The 22,171-nt window shown below is 40.6% G+C and overlaps 1 protein-coding gene across 2 annotated transcripts in view; it reads right to left on the bottom strand.

Annotated features, from left to right (window-relative positions):
* Positions 1–21,652, bottom strand: part of LOC110501767 (SEC14 domain and spectrin repeat-containing protein 1) — a 57,086-nt gene extending 35,434 nt beyond the window's left edge. For both annotated transcript variants that reach the window (XM_021579545.2, XM_021579547.2), the window contains exons 1-5: positions 21,365–21,652; positions 19,111–19,163; positions 18,881–18,958; positions 8,045–8,153; positions 1,672–1,762 (exon numbers count right to left, since the gene is read on the bottom strand). In XM_021579545.2, coding sequence (XP_021435220.2) covers positions 1,672–1,762; positions 8,045–8,153; positions 18,881–18,935 — 255 coding nt within the window. In that variant the 5' untranslated portion in view covers positions 18,936–18,958; positions 19,111–19,163; positions 21,365–21,652. The remainder of the gene's footprint in view (positions 1–1,671; positions 1,763–8,044; positions 8,154–18,880; positions 18,959–19,110; positions 19,164–21,364) is intronic.
* Between the last annotated feature and the right edge of the window lie 519 nt (positions 21,653–22,171).

The following is a 22,171-nucleotide window of genomic DNA, read 5'->3' as shown; positions in this document are numbered from 1 at the left end:
TGTTATGCGCTAGCAGCTGTCTAGTCTGTGTTTTAAAAATGTGCAATGAGGATAAAAAGTCATATATATAAGGAATTGGCAACACGTTCTCATTCTGAGAAATAAGCATCTTCTCATCCAGGTAGCCCACTTGATTTCAACATCTAAACAAAGTGAACAGGCTATGTTGTTTAAACAGTTGGAGACAGACAGGAGGATGTATTCATAACAGTTCAACTGTTCTACCTTGTTAGCAAGCAAATACATCCAAGGTGGCTAGACTTGAAATATACAGATTAGCTGCCTACTCACTAGCACGTGGGCTTGTGCTAGAGAGATTGTTTATGAGACCTATGTTACATTTCTATAATGCCTGCTACCCAGTGGCGGTTCTAGCTTGTATGGCTCCCTGGGCGAACTCCCGTTTCAACGCATCCCAAAAGACTCAATATATCGCAAAAGATACAAAATATGCAACAATATGAAAAAAATGCAACAATGTTTGTGAAACTATATATGTTCACAGTATTATGAATTAATTGTGGTTTATTTGGCAGCATTTCATAGTGTTGGTTTTAGTACTGTACAAAGTTAGAGGAGCGCTAATTGATAGATTCCCCCGCTCCCCCTACCTCGGGCTTCCAGTGGGGAGACCTGAGGTCAACCTACCCCCGCCCCCTCCCGATCTCGTACTTTTGAGTGGGAGACCTTCCCAGGCAGTAGCCTGCCTAGCTCACCAACTAGAATCAGGGCGCCCACTCTGACAAGGTTCATTGACCCACAGTCCCACACGGTGACATGATATCATTGACGTGACATGCAAATGAGCGATAGAAAACCGATCGTGAATGTCCCCATTCCAAAAATGTTTGTATGGGCGCCCTGTGCTGCCCTGTGCTGCTGCCCGTGTCGCCCATACCTAAATCCACTACTGCTGCTACCAGAAGAAGGTCATTATTAGTGGATGTGCATATTGCACGGTTCTGGTTAAATCTGCTAAAAATAAATAATGTTCACAGACAGATGTGAAAGCCAGATTAGTGATTATTGCAAAAAAAAGCATGTTAAACTATTCTGATAAAATAATTAAATGATTAGTGGTAGTGGAAGGCTTATATTTAGCCTAGATATCATTTTACAAGCCCTGAATTCATTAGATTATTCCTGAGTGTTTGAAATGCAGTATTGTATTGTGCAACAAAGCTTATTTAGAGAAAGCATTTTTTTTTTTTTTATCTATATATATTGTGAATCACCCATAAATTTGAAAAAATCTAGATCTAGAATCTAGATTTTTAGGCCATATCGACCAACCTTACCACACCCTCCCCTACAAGAATCTGTTATAGCAGACGGCTATAATCTCCTGACTGTTTCTATGCAGAGTATAACACAGACAGTAGCAACTGACTAACTGCAATAAACTCCATGTCCTTGCCCTATATGAGTAATCATTCTGTCAAATTGTAGATGATTTTATTAGTATTCACTCTATATGACTGTAATGTATTCCACTATACATTCCAAAGGGAGTAGTTAGACAGGCCTTCTTCTATTTGATCCACAGAAATATGGACTTCTCATCTCGCTGTAGTGTGGGGGTAAACTGTGGTTTTATCCTTAAAGGAACACATCTGCCCTGATTATCAGTTCCTACCTGCAACATGAACCCTTTCTTCTATCAGTTCCTACCTGCAACATGAGCACCACCGTCTTCACTATGTTCCACTGAGACTTCCGTCCATCCACGATGACTGTGAAGCCTCTTGCTTTACACTTGTCACTGAAGAGAGGAGAGAAGATAGGGAAAAAAACATGGTGATTACGTCTACCTGTAATAATGTGTGCTCTTGCTCCATGAATCTGACACCAAGGATCCCAATCTGGCCCTTAAATAAGACAGTTTCATATATGCAGATGAAGCAAGCATGACTACAGCAATTGAACCCAGAACCTTGGTGCCACGCTCTTAACAACTGAGCCACAGAGGACCATAAAGCCAAGGTAAATATTGAACAGAAGTGTGTGATCATCATGCAGGAGACATAAGCTTACATAGCGTGATCCTTCTTAGCATATTATTTTGGTCATCTCTCCTACAGACTAATGTAGCAGAACTATCTCAATCTAAATAGAATGCTGAGAGGCCAATGAGTATGCAATAGTGTTGCTATACAAGTGCTTTTTCAAAGGCAATGGAGCCACCTATCAGCAACCTATCCTTAACTCAATATACAGTATACTGAACAAAAAAATAAACGCAACATGCATCAACGTCAAAGATTTTACTGAGTTACAGTTCATATAAGGAAATCAGACAATTGATATAAATAAATTATGCCCTAATCTATGGATTTCACATGACTGGGAATACAGATATGTATCTGTCGGTCACAGATACCTTAAAAAAATGGGCCTAACAATGGGCCTCAGGAGCTCGTCATGTTATTTTTGTGAATTAAAATTGCTATCGATAAAATGCAATTGTGTTCGTTGTCAGTAGTTTATGCCTGCGAATACCATGACCACACCGTCAAAAATGGGATACTCTGTTCACAACGTAGACATCAGAAAACCGTCAACACAACGCCATCCACGTGGTCTGCAGTTCTGGGGTTGGTTGAACCTACTGCAAATTCTCTAAAACAACTTTGGAGGTGATTTATTGAAGTGAAATTAACATTAAATTCTATTGTGGACATTCCTGCAGTCAGCATGCCAATTGCATGCTCCCCCAAAACTTGAGACATCTGTGACATTGTGTTTTGTGACAAAACTGCACCTTTTAGAGTGGCCTTTTATTGTCCTCAGTATGATCGTGCTGTTTAATCAGCTTCTTGATATGCCAAACCTGTCAGGTGGATGGATACTCTTGGCAAAGGAAAATGCCCACTAACAGGGATGTAAACAAATTAGAGCACAACATTTGAGAGAAACAAGCTTTTTGTGCATATGGAACATTTCTGGGATCTTTTATTTCAGCTCATGAAACATGGGACCACCACTTTATACAGTGGTGTAAAGTACTTAAGTAAAAATACTTGAAAGTACTACTTAAGTAGTTTTTAGGGGGATATGTACTTTACTTTACTATTTACACTACCGTTCAAAAGTTTGGGGTTACTTAGACATTTCCTTGTTTTTGAAAGAAAGCACATTTTTGTCCATTAAAATAACATCAAATTGATCAGAAATACAGTGTAGACATTGCTAATGTTGCAAATGACTATTGTAGATGGAAACGGCTGATTTTTAATGGAATATCCACATAGGTTTACAGAGGCCCATTATCAGCAACCATCACTCCTGTGTTCCATGGCACGTTGTGTTAGCTAATCCATGTTTATCATTTTAAAAGGCAAATTGATCATTAGAAATCATTTTGCAATTATGTTACCACAGCTGAAAACTGTTGTGCTAATTAAAGAAGCAATAACACTGGCCTTCTTTGGACTAGTTGAGTATCCGGAGCATCAGCATTTGTGGGTTCGATTACAGGCTCAAAGTGGCCAGAAACAAAGAGCTTTCTTCTGAAACTCGTCAGTCTATTCTTGTTCTGAGAAATTAAGGCTATTCCATGCGAGAAATTTCCAAGAAACTGAAGATCTCGTACAACAGAACAACTTCATCAAATAGTACCCGCAAAACACCAGTCTCAACGTTAACAGTGAAGAGGTGACTCCGGAATTCTTGCCTTCTAGGCAGAGTTGCAAAGATTTAGCCATATCTCAGACTGGCCAATAAAAAGAAAAGATTAAGATGGGCAAAAGAACACAGACACTGGACAGAGGAACTATGCCTAGAAGGCCAGCATTCCGGAGTCACCTCTTCACTGTTGACGTTGAGACTGGTGTTTTGCAGATACTATTTAATACAAATGTAATACAAAACATTTAAAACCTACATGTAAATTGCATAGGAGGAACTACCATGTGGGTACAAAATGTAAAATTACATAGAGTAATTAAAAAATATTTTGACGGAGAAGAAATGACTCCTTGTAAATTATAAGAAAGGAAGATGTTCTTAACCAAATACTTTTATTTTGTGTGTTTGTTTTTTGTTTCCTGAGTGTGTGTGTGTATTGACAAGAGATTTATATTATGGACAGAAGATGGACCCTAATTTTGGTAATAAGTGTTGTAAACAACAGTGATATTTGAAGCTTGCCACTGGTATAAAACATTAGGTCTTCTGTATTCTCCAGTAGTAAATTGGCAGACGCCTCAGTATTAGTTCTAATACAAGGTATCAGGTGCCGTGACCAATTAAAAGGTACAAATACCATAACTACTCTCCATGGAAGTGGGTATCATTACCTTGAAAAATTGTTAAAATGGACATATATTCGCAGCCGGCCGCGACCGGGGGGTCCATGGGGCGACACACAATTGGCCTAGCGTCGTCCGGGTTAGGGAGGGATTGGCCGGTAGGGATATCCTTGTCTCATCGCGCACTAGCGACTCCTGTGGCGGACCGAGCGCAGTGCGCGCTAACCAGGTTACCAGGGGCACGGTGTTTCCTCCGACACATTGGTGCGGCTGGCTTCCGGGTTGGATGCGCGCTGTGTTAAGAAGCAGTGCGGCTTGGTTGGGTTGTGTTTCGGAGGATGCATGGCTTTCGACCTTTGTCTCTCCCGAGCCCATACGGGAGTTGTAGCGATGAGACAATATAGTAACTACTAACAATTGGGGTAAAATTTAAATAATTAATTCATTAATTTAAAAAAGTACATATATTAGAGCCGTGAGTGATGAAATCTAAACACTCTCGACACAGAGAGAGGCGCAAAAATAACCCCCATTGAAATGTCATCTGTTGTTTCTGACAGATAGAATAGAAAAGGTAAACTATAACAAAGCCATAAAGGCATTGAAAGAAGCGCAAGAGCATTCTACCAATTCAGCTTGAATATGAAAAAAATCTAATCATGGATAAAATTGGGCAGCATTTCCCTGCCGACGGAAAAATTCTAATCTATTAAATAATTCTGTGATGCTATTGTGAGTTGGCACAATGACATATAAGATCAATCAAAAGCTCAATATACCAGCGTTTTGATGTTAGCATTCTATAAACAAAAAAGCAAAACTGATAAAAACCAAAAATATTAGATGCACTCAGCATAAACGCACTAACCGTACCGTTAGTTAAGTAAATTGAGTATTTAGTATACTTATTGGTTATAGTAGTATGCCAAATGTTCCCGGTTGTCGTACTACATTCGGCAAAATACGAAGTATACAAGCAGTGGACACTATTTCCGTGATTTTAGGACCCATAATACAATTGTTCTGAAAATGGGCGTGGCTTCACAACGTTTTAAAATGGCAGATAATATGCATCAGAAGTCCGACAAGAGTGGATACAAATTCATTGCTTTAACTAATTATGACAAATGTAAAGAAAATGTTGAGCAATGTTATAAAGTAATGACTTTTCAAATAAGTTACATTACACGTTATGTTGGCTGACAATTTGTTAGTTACTCTATCCTTATGAACGGCATAGCATATCATTACAGCAGTATGTACCTGTAATATATATTTGCTAGCTACCTAAGGTTAGTTGGCTACTAATACATCAAACTTTTCAGTATATTAACTATATGCTATCCAACTACCCAATGTTTATTGACTTGATTATTCATGTCTTTCTTAGCTTAGCTAAATGGTACAGTCGTTGTGCGTTCTCAATGGACATTGTTAATGTGGATGGTTCGTAAATTCGCTCTGGCTATCAGCTCCAACGAAAAGAGAAAGAAAACCTTTAAAGGGGTTGAATGACCTCTATTCTGACTTCCTGGTGAGACCTAATCACCCTCACTAGAAAGAAAGAAGACATTGGGTGAGATTTAAATGGGCTATGTAAACACTAATAATTAGGAAGAAGTTTATAATTTGAATTGTTATTCTAATTTGTTTATTTTTTATTGAACAGGCAGTGTTGTTGTTTTTTAATTACCGGTCCCCTGGGGCTTTTGGTAAATATACAAATTTGTTTCTTCACATGTCTGCCTATAAAACATTTTTTTTTTTTTTCCCACCTCCAGTTTATATGAAGAAGTGTATTGCTGTTGTTGTGTTGTTTGTTTATTTTTGTCTTTGTTTGTTTTGATACAAATTTCACTAGATTGGGTCTACTGTACAGTTGGGATTTCTTCCTAAGGGCTAACTCTGCGGGGAGGTCACCAGTATGATAAGGGAGTATAAGCAAATTAGCAAAATGGTTTCAACAGTATTTCATTGGTTGATTTATGGCTTAGTTATCTTTTTTGCAATAATGCTTATTATAAATTATGATAAAACTTCTTCGGGCTAGGCCCCTTTGTTCTCAATTTCCACCTGACTGACGTGCCCAAAGTAAACTACCTGTTGCTCAGGCCCTGAAGCCAGGATATGCATATAATTGGTACCATTGGAAAAACTTTGAAGTTTGTGGAAATGTTAAAATAATGTAGGAGAATATAACACAATATATACGGTAGGAGGAAATCCAAAGAAAAACCAACACACCTCCAGGCTGTGTAACGGCTATTTTACGAAGAAGGAGAGTGATGAAGTACTGCATCAAATGACTTGGTCTCCACAATCCCATGACCACAACCAAATTGAGGTGGTTTGTGATGAGTAGGACCGCAGAGTGAAGGAAAAGAAGCCAACAAGTGCTCAGCATATGTGGGAACTCCTTCAAGACAGTTGGAAAAGCATTCCAGCTGAAGCTGGTTGAGAGAATGTCAAGAGTGTGCAAAGCTGTCATATAAAATATATTTTGATTTGTTTAACAATTTTTTGGTCACTACATGATTCCATGTGTGTTATTTCATAGTTCTACAATGTTGAAAATAGTAAAAATAAAGAAAAACCTTTGATTGAGGTGTTCTAAAACGTTTGACCACTAGTGTATGCTAGTGTTTTTTTTTGGCTTATGCAGGCTTGTTGCCTTGTGTGACTTAGTTATACATCTGGGCATACAGATAAGAGTCGGGTGCGACCGCAGTATGCGACATCCCGTTTGTACTAGCTGCAGGAACTCCTCTGTGTGGAATCTTGCAGGAAGGAACACACAATGTTGGCAATGTCAGCTAGCTTAATCTACACAGACAAGCTAAACTCATTTTATACATTCTGTTCCCCACTGTTTGCACACATCTGCCAACTGCCACATAGACAAAGAGGTTGGACTTTTCTTTGACAGCTGAGAGCCAACTCTGTTCGTTGGTCCTTCACTATGCACTGTTGAAGTGCATAGTTAACTGCTCCATTTTTGCAAATCTTATAAGTTGTTGTTTGAAGATTCTGCAGTCTCTCTTCCCTTTGAACAGATAAAATACCCTACACCCCTCATTACTTTCCTGGATTAAGATTTTGTACTTATCCACTGTGGCTTTTGTTCGCACCAACAATGTTACCTCCAGCTACTTCCCTCTCCACGCGGGGGCCAGCAGGGTTGCTGTTTATCCCATTTCCTATTTGATATGGCTATTGAGCCTCTTGCTATCGCCCTGAGGGCGGAGGAGAGGATTAAGGGAATACTAAGGAGCGACATAACTCACAAGGTGTCCTTATATACAGACAATCTTCTTTTATTCATCTCTAATCAGTGTAGATGAAGGAGAAGATACAGATTTATTTTTAAGCCTTGAGCCAATTGAGACATGTATTGTGTATGTGTGCCATTCAATGGGCAAGACAAAATATTTAAGTGTTAGGTGCCAGGCACACCGGTTTGAGTGTGTCAAGAACTGCAACGCTGATGGGTTTTTCATGCTCAGCAGTTTCATGTGTGTATCAAGAATGGTCCACCACCCAAAGGACATCCAGTCAACTAGACACAACTATGGGATGCATTGGAGTCAACATGGGCCAGCATCCCTGTGAAACGCTTTCAACACCTTGTAGAGTCCATGCCCCGACGAATTGAGGCTGTTCTGAGGGCAATAAGGGGGTGCAACTCAATATTAGGAAGGTGTTCCTAATATTTTGTTCTCTCAGTGTATGTGTCTAGATGTATACAGTATAAGTCAATGGTGATAATACAGGGTGTGCCAGTAATGGGATCTTACCTGGGGATGCCAAGGAGGTAATCCAACGTGGAGCTGAGCTCCTCCATACTGGTCTGTTCTGTACATAGTGGAATGGTAAGGATCAGCCCACTGCGTCTGTCCTTGCCTCCTGTGAATGTGAAACAACCAGAAAATAAACTCTTAGTCACCTTATGCAGAAATAAAGTTGATATAAATAATTGTATTTCTCATTGAAATAAAATCTATTTTGCAAGAGAGACCTGGTGTATCTACCGTAGTGGGCGTACCCATTAGAGTACCAGTCAAATTGCCATGGTCAGAGGTTCCAAGGCAGTTCTAATCCTAATTCTAAGGTATCTACATGGATTAATTGTATGAGTCATTAACAATGAATCTTCAGAGAATGCACACTAAAAATTGCATGTAAAATAACAGTCATATAACGGCAGGTTTGGAGAAGGTCAGGCAGAACCAAGTATTCAAAGTCTGCCAAGAATCAACTATTAAAGGAGGAGTAACGTCTTGTAAACGCCAAGGATAGCTGCAATGATGGTGGAAGCTCTGCCTCTGGGTGTATCCCAAATGTTGCCCTATTTGTGCACTACTTTTGACTCCGATCCAAAAATGTTGAGGACCTCTTGGCCGCAGAGACAAAAGATTGTTGTTTCCAGCAATTCTAGATATTTTGCAATGGCTTATGCCGTGTTCTTATGCTTCTAAGTGACTCAAACATTATAACAAAATCTATGGGCACCAAATGCCATGACATTCTAGTCAATGAATAGCAATCTCACATAAGTGTTCCTTTTGTCCAGGTGGGAAAGGGCAGTGTGGAGTGCAATAGAGATGGCATTATCTGTGGATCTGTTTGGGCGGTATGCAAATTGAGTGGGTCTAGGGTTTCTGGGAGAATGGTGTTGATGTGAGCCATTACCAACCTTTCAAAGCACTTCATGGCTACGGACGTGAGTGCTACGGGTCTGTAGCCATTAAAGCAATTTGCCTTTGTGATCTTGGGCACAGGGACTATGGTGGTCTGCTTGAAACATGTTGGTATTACAGACTCAATCAGGGACATGTTGAAAATGTCAGTGAAGACACCTACCTACCAGTTGGTCAGCACATGCTCGGAGCACATGCCCTGGTAATCTGTCTGGCCCCGCAGCCTTGTGTATGTTGACCTGTTTAAAGGTCTTACTCATATTGCCTACGGAGAGCGTGATCACACAGTCATCCGGAACAGCTGATGCTCTCATGCATGCCTCAGTGTTACTTGCCTCGAAGCGAGCAAAGAAGTGATTGAGGTTGGCTCATGTCACTGGGCAGCTCGCAGCTGTGCTTCCCTTTGTAGTCTGTAATAGTTTGCAAGCCCTGCCACATAAGACGAGCGTCAGAGCCGGTGTAGTATGATTCAATCTTAGCCCTGTATTGACGCTTTGCCTGTTTGATGGTTCGACGCAGGGCATAGCAGGATTTCTTGTAAGCTTCCGGGTTAGAGTCCTAGACCTTGAAAGCGGCAGCTCTACCCTTTAGCTCAGTGCGGATGTTGCCTGTAATCCATGGCTTCTGGTTGGGGTATGTACTGTATGTACAGTCACTGTGGGGACCACGTCCTCAATGCACTTATTGATAAAGCCAGTGACTGATGTGGTGTACTCCTCAATGCCATTAGGAGAATCCCGGAACATGTTCCAGTCTGTGATAGCAAAACAGTCCAAACAGTGACAATATGTACGTGGAGAGGTATACGCCCACTAAAAACCACTTAGCATCTCGAGTGATGGAGTAGCCACGATTAACAACATAAAATGAGTGATGTGGGTGAAAACAGTGGCAGTGATAGCCATGGAGACAGAGAATATATTATTGGCAAAAAGGGTTAAACTGTTTCAGTAATTTGGAAGTGGTTTGGCTTTTTGAAGTCCGACCAAGAGCAGAGCAATGTTCGGTGCAAATTGTTCCGTAGACAGGTGGCTAAGTTTGGTAATATGACAAACCTTTTTCAACATCTGAAGCAAAATCACTCTTTGGAACATGCATGAAGTTTGAGTTTGCGCCACGGTATTGATAAATGCCCCTCAATCAACAGCCAATCTAGGGATGTTTGCCCGAAGCAGTCAACACCGACAGAAATGATGCCCTACAAGCAAACATTGAAAAGACAAAGACATCACAAATGCTATTATGCATTGCATTGCTAAGGACATGCTACCAATTAGCACAGTCGAAAAGGAATGTTTCAAGAGGCTTATCAAATTAATTGACCCTAGGTACGTGCTCCCTGGCCACAAACATGGAACAATACCTTAAAGTATAAATGTAACTTTTATTTAACTAGGCAAGTCAGTTAAGAACAACTTCTTATTTACAATGACTGACTATCGTGGAACAGTGGGTTAACTGCCTTGTTCAGGGGTAAAACAACAGATTGTTACCTTGTCAGTAGTCAGTTAGCCACTGATAGCAGTCATCAGCTAACCTTAGCCCGGTCAACTCCTGCCAGTCTGCACAGCGCAATTCAACCCAGAGCATACCGGACTGCTTTTTCTCCACATCTCCGGTTTCCTACTGCAGGTCTACCCCCTGGCTAACATCTCTGTCCCAAAGCAAGCACCAGTGAGCCTGGAACTAGCCTCGTGCTAGGCCCATCTCCCGGCTAGGTCCATCAGCCACTCCTTGGGCTACAAAACATATTTTGCCAATTGGCCTTGGCCCCTTTTACTGCTGACACGGAGCCCCGCTGATCCATTACGAGTGGTTTCAACAGGCTCCTCCGTCGCGACGTCCCCTGAAGGCCCATCTGCTAGCCTGCTAGCCGCGGCCCGCTAGCTGTCTAGAGCATATTGGACTGTTAGCTGAAGAGGACCATCAGCCAATTTCTTGGGCTACAATACCTATTTTGCCAATTGGCCTGGACCCATTTACTGCCTACACGGAGCCCTGTCAATCCAACACGACTGGTCAACCAACGTAACCGTCCGAGGGGGCTACAACAGACTTCTTCCATCGCGACGCCCCCTAAGGCCCTTCTGCTAGCCCCGGCCCACTAGCTGTCAGAATCGCCGTGTCTCCAGCTCGCCTAGCTACCCACGGGTCCCTATGATCACTTGGCTATGCATGCCTCTCCCAATATCCATTGCTGTTTTGGTTAGTGATTATTGCCTTATTTCACTGTAGAGCCTCCATGCGGTGACCTCTCCTGGTCTAAATTATGTCTCTAGAGACAAAACCTCTCTCATCGTCACTCAATGCCTAGGTTTACCTCCACTGTATTCACATCCTACAATACCCTTGTCTGTACATTATGCCTTCAATCTATTCTTCAGCTCCAGAAACCTACTCCTTTTACTCTCTGTTCCGAACGCAATAGACGACCAGCTCTTATAGTCTTTAGCCATACCCTTATCCTACTCCTCCTCTGTTCCTCTGGTGATGTAGAGGTTAATCCAGGCCCTGCAGCGCCTTGCTCCACTCCCATTCCCCAGGCACTCTCATTTGTAACCGTAAAAACCTTGTAACCGTAAAAACCATGGTTTCATGCACGTTAACATTAGAAACCTCCTCCCTAAGTTTGTTTTATTCACTGTTTTAGCACACTCTGCCAAACCAGATGTCCTAGCCGTGTCTGAATCCTGACTTAGGAAGGCCATCCTGAAATTTCCATCCCTAACTATAACATTTTCCTACAAGATAGAACTGCCAAAGGGGGCCGAGTTGCAATCTACTGCAGAGATAGCCTGCAGAGTTATGTCATACTATCCAGGTCTGTGCCCAAACAATTCAAGCTTCTACTTCTAAATATCCACCTTTCCAGATACAATTCTTTCACAGTTGCCACTTGTAATAGACCCCCTTCTGCCCCTAGCTGTGCCCTGGACACCATATGTGAATTGATTGCCCCCCATCTATCTTCAGAGCTCGTACTGTTAGGTGACCTAAACTGGGACATGCTTAACACCCTGGCCGTTCTACAATCTAAACTAGATGCCCTCAATCTCACACAACCAGCATCTCAGCGATCACTGCCTCATTGCCTGCATCCGTAATGGGTCTGCGGTCAAACGACCACACCTCATCACAGTCAAACGCTCCCTAAATCACTTCAGCGAGCAGGCCTGTCTAATCGACCTGGCCTGGGTATCCTGGAAGGATATTGACCTAGTTCCGTCAATAGAGGATGCCTGGTTATTCTTTAAAAGTGCTTTCCTCACCATCATAAATAAGCATTCCCCAATCAAAAAATGGAAAACCAGGAACAGAGCCCTTGGTTCACTCCAGACCTGACTGCATTTGACCAGCACAAAAACATCCTGTGGCGTACTGCATTACAACACTCCTTCCGTAGCCTCCAGCTGTTCTTAAATGCTAGTAAAACTAAATGCATGCTCTTCAACCGTTCGCTGCCCGCACCCGCCCTTCTGACTAGCATCACTACTCTGGACGGTTCTGACTTAGAATATGTGGACAACTACAAATACCTAGGTGTCTGGTTAAACTGTAAACTCTCCTTCCAGACTCACTCTCCTTCCAGACTCACATTAAACATCTCCAATCCAAAATTACATCTAGAATCAGCTTCCTATTTCGCAACAAAGCATCCTTCACTCATGCTGCCAAACATACCCCCGTAAAACTGACTATCCTACCGATCCTTGACTTCGGCGATGTCATTTACAAAATAGTCTCCAACACTCTTCCAGTTCTCTGCTGCCAATGACTGGAACGAATTGCAAAAATCACTGAAGCTGGAGACTCATATCTCCCTCACTAACTTTAAGCATCAGCTGTCAGAGCAGCTCACAGATCATTGCACCTGTACATAGCCCATCTGTAAATAGCCCATCCAACTACCTCATCCCCATATTGTTTTTTTTGCTCCTTTGCACCCCAATATCTCTACTTGTGCACATTCATCTTCAGCATATCTATCACTCCAGTGTTTATTTGCTAAATTGTAATTAGTTCGCCACTATGGCCAATTTATTGCTTTACCTCCCTAATCTTAACTAATTTGCACACACTGTATATAGATTTTTTTCTATTGTGTTATTAACTGTATGTTTGTTTATTCCATGGGTAACTCTGTGTTGTTGTTTGTGTTTCACTGCATTGCTTTATCTTGGCCAGGTCGCAGTTTTAAATGAGAACTTGTTCTCAACTGTTAAATATAGGTGAAATAAAATACATTTAAAAATTCGATTTAGCAACCTTTCGGTTACTGACCTGACACTCTAACCACTAGTCTACCTGCTGGTTACTGGCCCAACGCTCTAACCACTAGGCTACCTGCTGGTTACTGGCCCAATGCTCTAACCACTAGGCTACCTGCCTAGTGGTTTGTTCAGGCATTAGGTATTCTTGAGTCTGAAGCAGATATGCACCTTTTAAACATTATTTTATTAATATAGTGATAATTATCGTTATCGAATGAAAAAATATAAAGATATTCGTGATAATCTGCCATATCGCCCAGCCCTAATACCGCCTCTACCTTGTCACAACACAACTGATTGGCTCAAATGCATTTATGAAGGAAAGAAATTCCATAATTAATCAGGCACACCTGTTAATTGAAATGCATTCCAGGTGGCCACCTCATGAAGCTGGTTGAGAGAATGTCAAGAGTGTGCAAAGCTGTCATCAAGGCACAGGGTGGCTACTTTGAAGAATCTCAAATATAAAATATATTTTGATTTGTTTAACACTTTATTGCTTACTAGATTATTCCATATGTGTTATTTCATAGTTTCGATGTCTTCACAATTATTCTACAATGTAGAAAATAGTAAAAATAAAGAAAACCCTGGAATGAGTAGGTGTGTCCAAAACTTTGACTGGTAAAAGTATGTGAACCCTTTTGAATTACCTGGATTTCTGCATAAATTGGGCATAACATTTTATCTGACCTTCATCTAAGTCACAACAATATGCAAACACAGTCTACTTAAACTAATAACACACAAACAATTATACGTTTTCATGTCTTTACTGAACACACCATGTCAACATTCACAGTCCAGGGTGGCAAAAGTACAGTGCCTTGCGAAAGTATTCGGCCCCCTTGAACTTTGCGACCTTTTGCCACATTTCAGGCTTCAAACATAAAGATATAAAACTGATATACGCTTGGGTCGCTTGGGGTATGTCTCTATCAGTTTTGCACATCGAGAGACTGAATTTTTTTCCCATTCCTCTTTGCAAAACAGCTCGAGCTCAGTGAGGTTGGATGGAGAGCATTTGTGAACAGCAGTTTTCAGTTCTTTCCACAGATTCTCGATTGGATTCAGGTCTGGACTTTGACTTGGCCATTCTAACACCTGGATATGTTTATTTTTGAACCATTCCATTGTAGATTTTGCTTTATGTTTTGGATCATTGTCTTGTTGGAAGACAAATCTCCGTCCCAGTCTCAGGTCTTTTGCAGACTCCATCAGGTTTTCTTCCAGAATGGTCCTGTATTTGGCTCCATCCATCTTCCCATCAATTTTAACCATCTTCCCTGTCCCTGCTGAAGAAAAGCAGGCCCAAACCATGATGCTGCCACCACCATGTTTGACAGTGGGGATGGTGTGTTCAGCTGTGTTGCTTTTACGCCAAACATAAGGTTTTGCATTGTTGCCAAAAAGTTCAATTTTGGTTTCATCTGACCAGAGCACCTTCTTCCACATGTTTGGTGTGTCTCCCAGGTGGCTTGTGGCAAACTTTAAACGACACTTTTTATGGATATCTTTAAGAAATGGCTTTCTTCTTGCCACTCTTCCATAAAGGCCAGATTTGTGCAATATACGACTGATTGTTGTCCTATGGACAGAGTCTCCCACCTCAGCTGTAGATCTCTGCATTTCATCCAGAGTGATCATGGGCCTCTCGGCTGCATCTCTGATCAGTCTTCTCCTTGTATGAGCTGAAAGTTTAGAGGGACGGCCAGGTCGTGGTAGATTTGCAGTGGTCTGATACTCCTTCCATTTCAATATTTTCGCTTGCACAGTGCTCCTTGGGATGTTTAAAGCTTGGGAAATCTTTTTGTATCCAAATCCGGCTTTAAACTTCTTCACAACAGTATCTCGGACCTGCCTGGTGTGTTCCTTGTTCTTCATGATGCTCTCTGCGCTTTTAACGGACCTCTGAGACTATCACAGTGCAGGTGCATTTATACGGAGACTTGATTACACACAGGTGGATTGTATTTATCCTCATTAGTCACTTAGGTCAACATTGGATCATTCAGAGATCCTCACTGAACTTCTGGAGAGAGTTTGCTGCACTGAAAGTAAAGGGGCTGAATAATTTTGCACGCCCAATTTTTCAGTTTTTGATTTGTTAAAAAAGTTTGAAATATCCAATAAATGTCGTTCCACTTCATGATTGTGTCCCACTTGTTGTTGATTCTTCACAAAAAAAACAGTTTTATATCTTTATGTTTGAAGCCTGAAATGTGGCAAAAGGTCGCAAAGTTCAAGGGGGCCGAATACTTTCGCAAGGCACTGTATGTGAACCCTTGGGTTTAATAACTGGTTGACCCTCCTTTGGCAGCAATAACCTCAACCAAACGTTTTATGTAGTTGCGGATCAGACCTGCACAACGGTCAGGAGGAATTTTGGACCATTCCTCTTTACAAAACTGTTTCAGTTCAGAAATATTCTTTGGATGTCTGGTGTGAACCACTCTTTTGAGGTCATTCCACAGCATCTCAATCGGGTTGAGGTCAGGACTCTGACTGGGCCACTCCAGAAGGCATAATTATGTTGCAAATTTATTTGTGTTTTGGGTTGTTGTCCTGTTGCATCACCCAAGTTCTGATGAGCTTCAATTGGCGGACACATTCTCCTGCAAAATGTCTTGATAAACTTGGGAATTAATTTTTTTGTTCGAGGCATAGTTCACATCAGGCAATGCTTCTTGTGAATAGCAATCTCAAATTTTGTGACTGTTTTTTATAGGGAAAGGCATCTCCAATCTCATCTCATTGATTGGACTCCAGTTTAGCTGACTCCTTTTGGAGAAGTCATTAGCCTAGGGGTTCAAATACTTTTTCCAACCTACACTGTGAAAGTTTAAATGATGTATTCAATAGACACAAGAAAAGTACAATAATGTGTGTGTTATTAGTTTAAGCACACTGTGTTTGTCTATTGTTGTAACTTAGATGAAGATCAGATCACATGTTATGACCAATTTATGCAGAAATCCAAGTAATTCCACATACTTTTTCTTGCCACTGTACTGTATATCGTTTTTTTTTCATCATATTTTTTGGAGAGGAGAAAGGGGAAACACTGATTACAGTTGTTTGTCCTTCTTGGAAAAGGAGACCCGAGCACGCCCTCATTCTCATCGATGGGGCTATAGTGGAGCAGGTTGAGAGCTTCAAGTTCCTTAGCGTCCACATCACCAACAAACTAACATGGTCCAAGCACACCAAGACAGTCATAAAGAGGGCACAACAAAACCTATTCCCTCTCAGGAGACTGAAAAGATTTGTCATGGGTCCTCAGATCCTCAAAAGGTTCTACAGCTGCACCATTGAGAGCATCCTGACGGGTTGCATCTCACTGCCTGGTATGGCAACTGCTCGGCCTCTGACCGCAAGGCACTACAGAGGATAGTGCGTACGGCCCAATACTTCACTGGGGCTAAGCTTCCTGCCATCCAGGATCTCTATACCAGGCAGTGTCAGAAGAAGTCCCTAAAAATTGTCAAAGACTCCAGCCACCCTAGTCATAGACTGTTCTCTCTGCTACCGCATGGCAAGCGGTACCTGAGCGCTAAGTCTAGGTCCAAGAGGCTTCTAAACAGCTTCTACCCCCAAGCCATAAGACTCCTGGACATCTAATCAAAGGGCTACCCAGACTATTTGCATTGCCCCCTCCCCTTTTAACGCTGCTGCTACTCTCTGTTATTATCTATGCATAGTCACTTTATAACTCTACCTACATGTACATACTACCTCAATTACCTTGACTAACCGGTGCCCATTGACTCTGTACACTGACTCTGTACCAGTACCCTCTGTATATAGCCGTGCTGTTGTTATTTTACTGCTGCTCTTTAATTATTTGTTACTTTTATTTCTTAATTTATTTGAGGTATTTTTCTTAAAACTGCATTGTTGGTTAAGGGCTTGTAAGTAAGCATTTCACTGTGAGGTCTACACCTGTTCTAATCGACATATGTGACAAATGAATCTAACATAAATCTAGAAATCTGTTATAAATTTGAAGTTTTTGCAGGTCTTAGTCCCTCAATTTTACATATAGCTTAGTCCCTCAATTTTACATATAGCTTAGTCCCTCAATTTTACATATAGCTTAGTCCCTCAATTTTACATCTAGCTAAGATGTTGGGTGTAGTACTTTTCAAGTGAAAAAATGTGCATGGAAACTAGTAGTGCACTGCAGACAGTAGGGTCTCGTTGCTGCTGAGCCCTCGAATCTCTCTCGTTGAATGACAGCAAACACTTCATAGAAGAATCCCGGCCATAGTTCCCACCCCTACAGCTACTGAACTATAACATGCCTCAAGAAAAACTGTGTGAGCGCGAACAGCCAAAAAACATCCTGCCGAACACCAAAACTAACAGAAAGGCTCATAAAACGCTCTCATTTCTCATAACATATCTGTATAATTATGAGGGGGATGAACCAACAGACTGACTAGTGCCACATGTCAAGGCTAAAATGGTAAAAGCAACAACTCTTGTTCTCATCAAAGTTAGTTTAGTGTCCACTATGAGTCAGTGACGTAAAAGCAATAGCTCTTTGTCAAAGTTAGTCTTCTATCAAGCCAGTGTGAGTCAGTGAGCGGTATAGTCATGTACCTACACTTGATGACTAGAGAAGTAAAAGCAACTCCTCATCAAAGTTAGTCTTCTGTCAAGCCAGAGTGAGTCAGGCAGTAACCTTGTCACAACATTTCCCTGAATGAAAAGCAGCAGCTCTGTTCATTGTTTTTCTTTTATGTGTGTAAGACTCTAAACACAGGAAACCACATGATTTTCCTGAAACAATTATGCGTCTGTTTGAGACCTTTTCCAGTCTGGAAATAACAACAAAACAATTTTAAACTAGCAGAAGTCTTAATTTAACACTCACTGGCAAATGTTGAAGTATTCAAACATTTATGTCTAAACTATTATTTTGCCAAAATTAGAAACTCAATCTCAAGAGAAACCCCATTTACTCGCTAACAAAATCAGTGTGAAGTATTTAACGTACAGCAGCTCAATCCAAGACATTGTTATCTTAGTAGCAAACAAGATAATAACAGCTATTACCATCAAAACAAATTCTATATTGTCAAAATGTGTGAACTGAACTATTAGCTTTCATTATACTTTCAGTGTCACAAGTAGAATAAAGATATATTCTATTCTAATGCCACAAGCCTTCATTTTGTTGTGTATCTAGCGCCTGGTAAGTCAGTGAGACCTTCAACAGTATTCTGAACACTCAGCATCTCTGGAGAGTCCCTCTCTGATGCAGTCCTGATGCTGTGACCTTCAAATCAGAGTCATCAACATGATGAGAAACCTAATTCGGGCAGCAGCAGGCAGGGCAGAACAACAGGCCATTATCATTCACCTTCATCACAACACACTGCCTGCCAGCAGCAAGAGTAGAGAGGGGTATTTATCAGACCACCAAGGACCAGCTTCTACACTCCTAGTACAACTATGATGATTAAACAAATTGATGAAAGTGAGAGTTAGATGTGTGGTACACATAAAGCTTGACAATCCTGGGATTTATATGAGCCTGCATATCTTGAAGTGTCTTTTTTTGTCAACTCTGCCTGCCTTTTATTTATTTGATAATGCTCACTCTCACCACTGTACTCACCACAAACATTTTTGACTGATTGGAGCATGTTATTACCTGACAAGAAGGCTAGGCGTTTCTTCAGAATGGGCAGTATGTTGGTGGCATCCATCCTGGCAAGTTCCACCCTTCAGTCTGAAAAGTAAAGATGTAGGTATAGCAAAGCAGGTGACATGATAATGACATGATCACTCACACACGCGCACACATACAACATAGCATTTAGAACTGTAATCACTTTGTCAATGAAACGCCAAATGATACAATGAAAAGGCTAGATGCTTTACCTTCCTGGAAATCACAGGTACCTCCTTCAAACTTTTCCTTCTGGGCACATGTTCTGTAATGAGGACAAAGAGATGAGAACAAGTCAACATTATAGATAAGTAGCAACTAGCTCAATATTGACAATCATGTTGACAAACAAATCATCCCCAAACGTGGAATCAAGACATACCTTGTTACTTTGTGAGAACAAAACAATCTCCAGGCACTTAGGTAGGCTACAGTATCAAGTTATGAAGTATGAAGAAGGAAGTGTAACTGTTCTGTTCTATTGTATTCTATTAGCTTCAAATACACCAATAAACTTACATGATTCTGCTAAACAAGCGGTGGGAGGATTACCCATCTGGGCTGTTATCATTAACATGTCTTGTCTTAACATCATCATATCCTTTCAGTCAAATCTGTTTTTATCCCAAAGACTGCAGAGTGTTAGATTTACATGGTTGCTGGCCAAATCAGTGTCGGGAAACATTTGAAACCCATTAGTAGATTGAAATGCAGCAAACTCTGACTTACTGCACAGTACTGAGCCACCCACTGGCATATTATCATAGATTACATGCCAAATGGCCTGGTCATGGGCCCTGGTCAAAAGTAGTGCACTACAAAGGGAATAGGGTACCATTTGGGATGAAGCCCTGTTTTACTGTACCTTCTTCTCTCTAACTTGCATGTAGTATAGTGTAATTTTGGGTTCATCCAGACTACAGTTATCAAATCACTATAACCATTAATAATGAAATAACCTTGTCCTTGTGTCATATATTATTAAAGAAAGTTGGGTTTGCTTTTTTTCCTGGAAAGTTAGTGTCTTTGAGCTATTATATCTAGATCAAATATGTGCATGATGTGTAAAGTGTGTTGACTGCCAGAGGCTACTGTAATTAGCAGTGGTGTAAAGTATTTAAATAAAAATACTTTAAAGTACTACTTAAGTAGTTTTGGGGGTATCAGTACTTCTTTTTACTGTTTATATGTTTGGCAACTTTTACTTCACTACATTCCTAAAGAAAATAATCTACTTTTTAATCCATACATTTTCCCCGACACCCAAAAGTACTCATTACATGTTGGCAGGTGGTCCAATTCACACACTTATCAAGAGAGCATCCCTGGTCATCCCTACTGCCTCTGGTCTGGCGGACTCACTAAACACAAATGCTTTGTTTGTAAATTATATCTGGGTGTTGCAGTGTGCCCCTGGTTATCCCTTAATTTAAAAAAATAAATGAAAAATGTGTAGTCTGGTTTGCTTAATATAAGGAATTTGAAATTATTTATACTTTTACTTTTGATACTTATATTTTAGCAATTACATTTACTTTTGATACTTAAGTAGATTTAAAACCAAATACTTTCAGACTTTTACTCAAGTAGGATTTTACTGGGTGACTGTCACTTTCACTTGAGTCCATTCCTATTAAGGTATCCTTACTAAGTATGACAATTGAGTACTTTTTCCACCACTGGTAAATAGCCACTGGATAATCTCACTCACATTCTCATACTCCTAGAATAAATAGTTATTCATATGTGGAGGCTGTAATTGATGACAATAACAATGCTACTTATTTTGATAAAAGGCATAATATTGTCAATTTGAATATTTGACTGCTACCAGAGCATTGATAATAGTTGTCCTTGCTTTCAAAGGTTGGCTTCAGTAATTCGATAATGATGACATTTTCAATGGCATTACCAATGGCCACGACGCATTGGCTAGGTATGAAAGGGGCGTTTATGAGGGTAGGCAATAATAGGCATGGTTGAGAATAAACAGACATACACTTTCTTACATTTAGGTTAAATTGCAAGTTTCGATATTAGGCTATCCTTATCTGTTGGCAGATCATTGTAGAATGGTTTTATAGCCAGGCACACTGCTATAGCCACGAGACAAAAGCCCTGAAATCGAAGGACCCACCTCCATGGCCTGTTCATCGCTCGAGCTCGTTTCGTACATTCTATCATGTAAGACCCTCTTCATGATGTATGAAATGTATGATGATATAGCTACACATTTGCTCACCCGTGCTGAATAAGAAGCAGCGTTTGTATAACTGTGGCGGTAGCACGAGGTTTTCCCCCAACAACTGGCTAGTGGCGACACAACCAACAGAAGCAATAAAACACTGTTGCGTTAGAGTAGGCTATGGCAGACACAATGACATTGAATCCCGCTCTAACCGTGTTCCCATTATAATCCTTGATAATGTTGCATTGTAACGACCGAAGGGACGATTTCATTCTTACCTCAGACGAAACAGGACGAAGTGTGTACCGTTATACGATGTTGAATCAACGTAGTTTGTAGGAGGTGCAGCAGTAGGCAGCTGTTTCTAGTGAAAAAATCGCAATGTTTATCTGACCGAGTTCCACTGATTTTTTGGACGGTTAGCCTACGTGATCACATCTTTTAAGGCTTTAGACGCCGTTATAAAAATTGTATCCTCAAAAAGTTACAACTCAGCCATATCGACACTGGATTTGCTATTGAAATATGGTTTGTTTTCAGGGGGCTGGACTTTTACTACAGAGGCCACTCCCAAACGGACAATACTTAGTGCTCTCGCTGCCCGGTAGAAACGGATTCAATGAGCCGTTTTCCATTCAAATGAAAAATATGGAAACTGTCAGAATGTATTATTTATAAAACATAAATTTTTATTATCATATAATGACAGTGAGGGCAAAACATTTTATTGTTTAAAAAGGTGAAGATTACATAAACATTTTATATTATATGTTTTATAAAGCTTTATAAACGTTATAACATGTTTATAAACATTTTAGTATTATTTTAGAGACAGTAGGCTAGGTAACGCTACCGTAAAATGGTCTATAAATAGTTTATAAACTGTTAACTAGGCTTATACGTTTGTGGATAGTTTATACAGCTGTAATAAACAGTAGGCAAGGTAATTATAGTCACTATTATAATAATTATTATTAATGTGTTCATTCATGTGTAATTGTGTATTTGTTATTTAGATGCAACTGATGAAGATAAGAAACACAAATAAGTATGTTCTCTGATAAATGCTGAACATTTATGTTTTG

This window comes from Oncorhynchus mykiss, chromosome 22, assembly GCF_013265735.2.
Source record: "Oncorhynchus mykiss isolate Arlee chromosome 22, USDA_OmykA_1.1, whole genome shotgun sequence".
NCBI lineage: Eukaryota > Metazoa > Chordata > Actinopteri > Salmoniformes > Salmonidae > Oncorhynchus > Oncorhynchus mykiss.
This window is presented reverse-complemented; position numbering and strand designations above follow the sequence as displayed.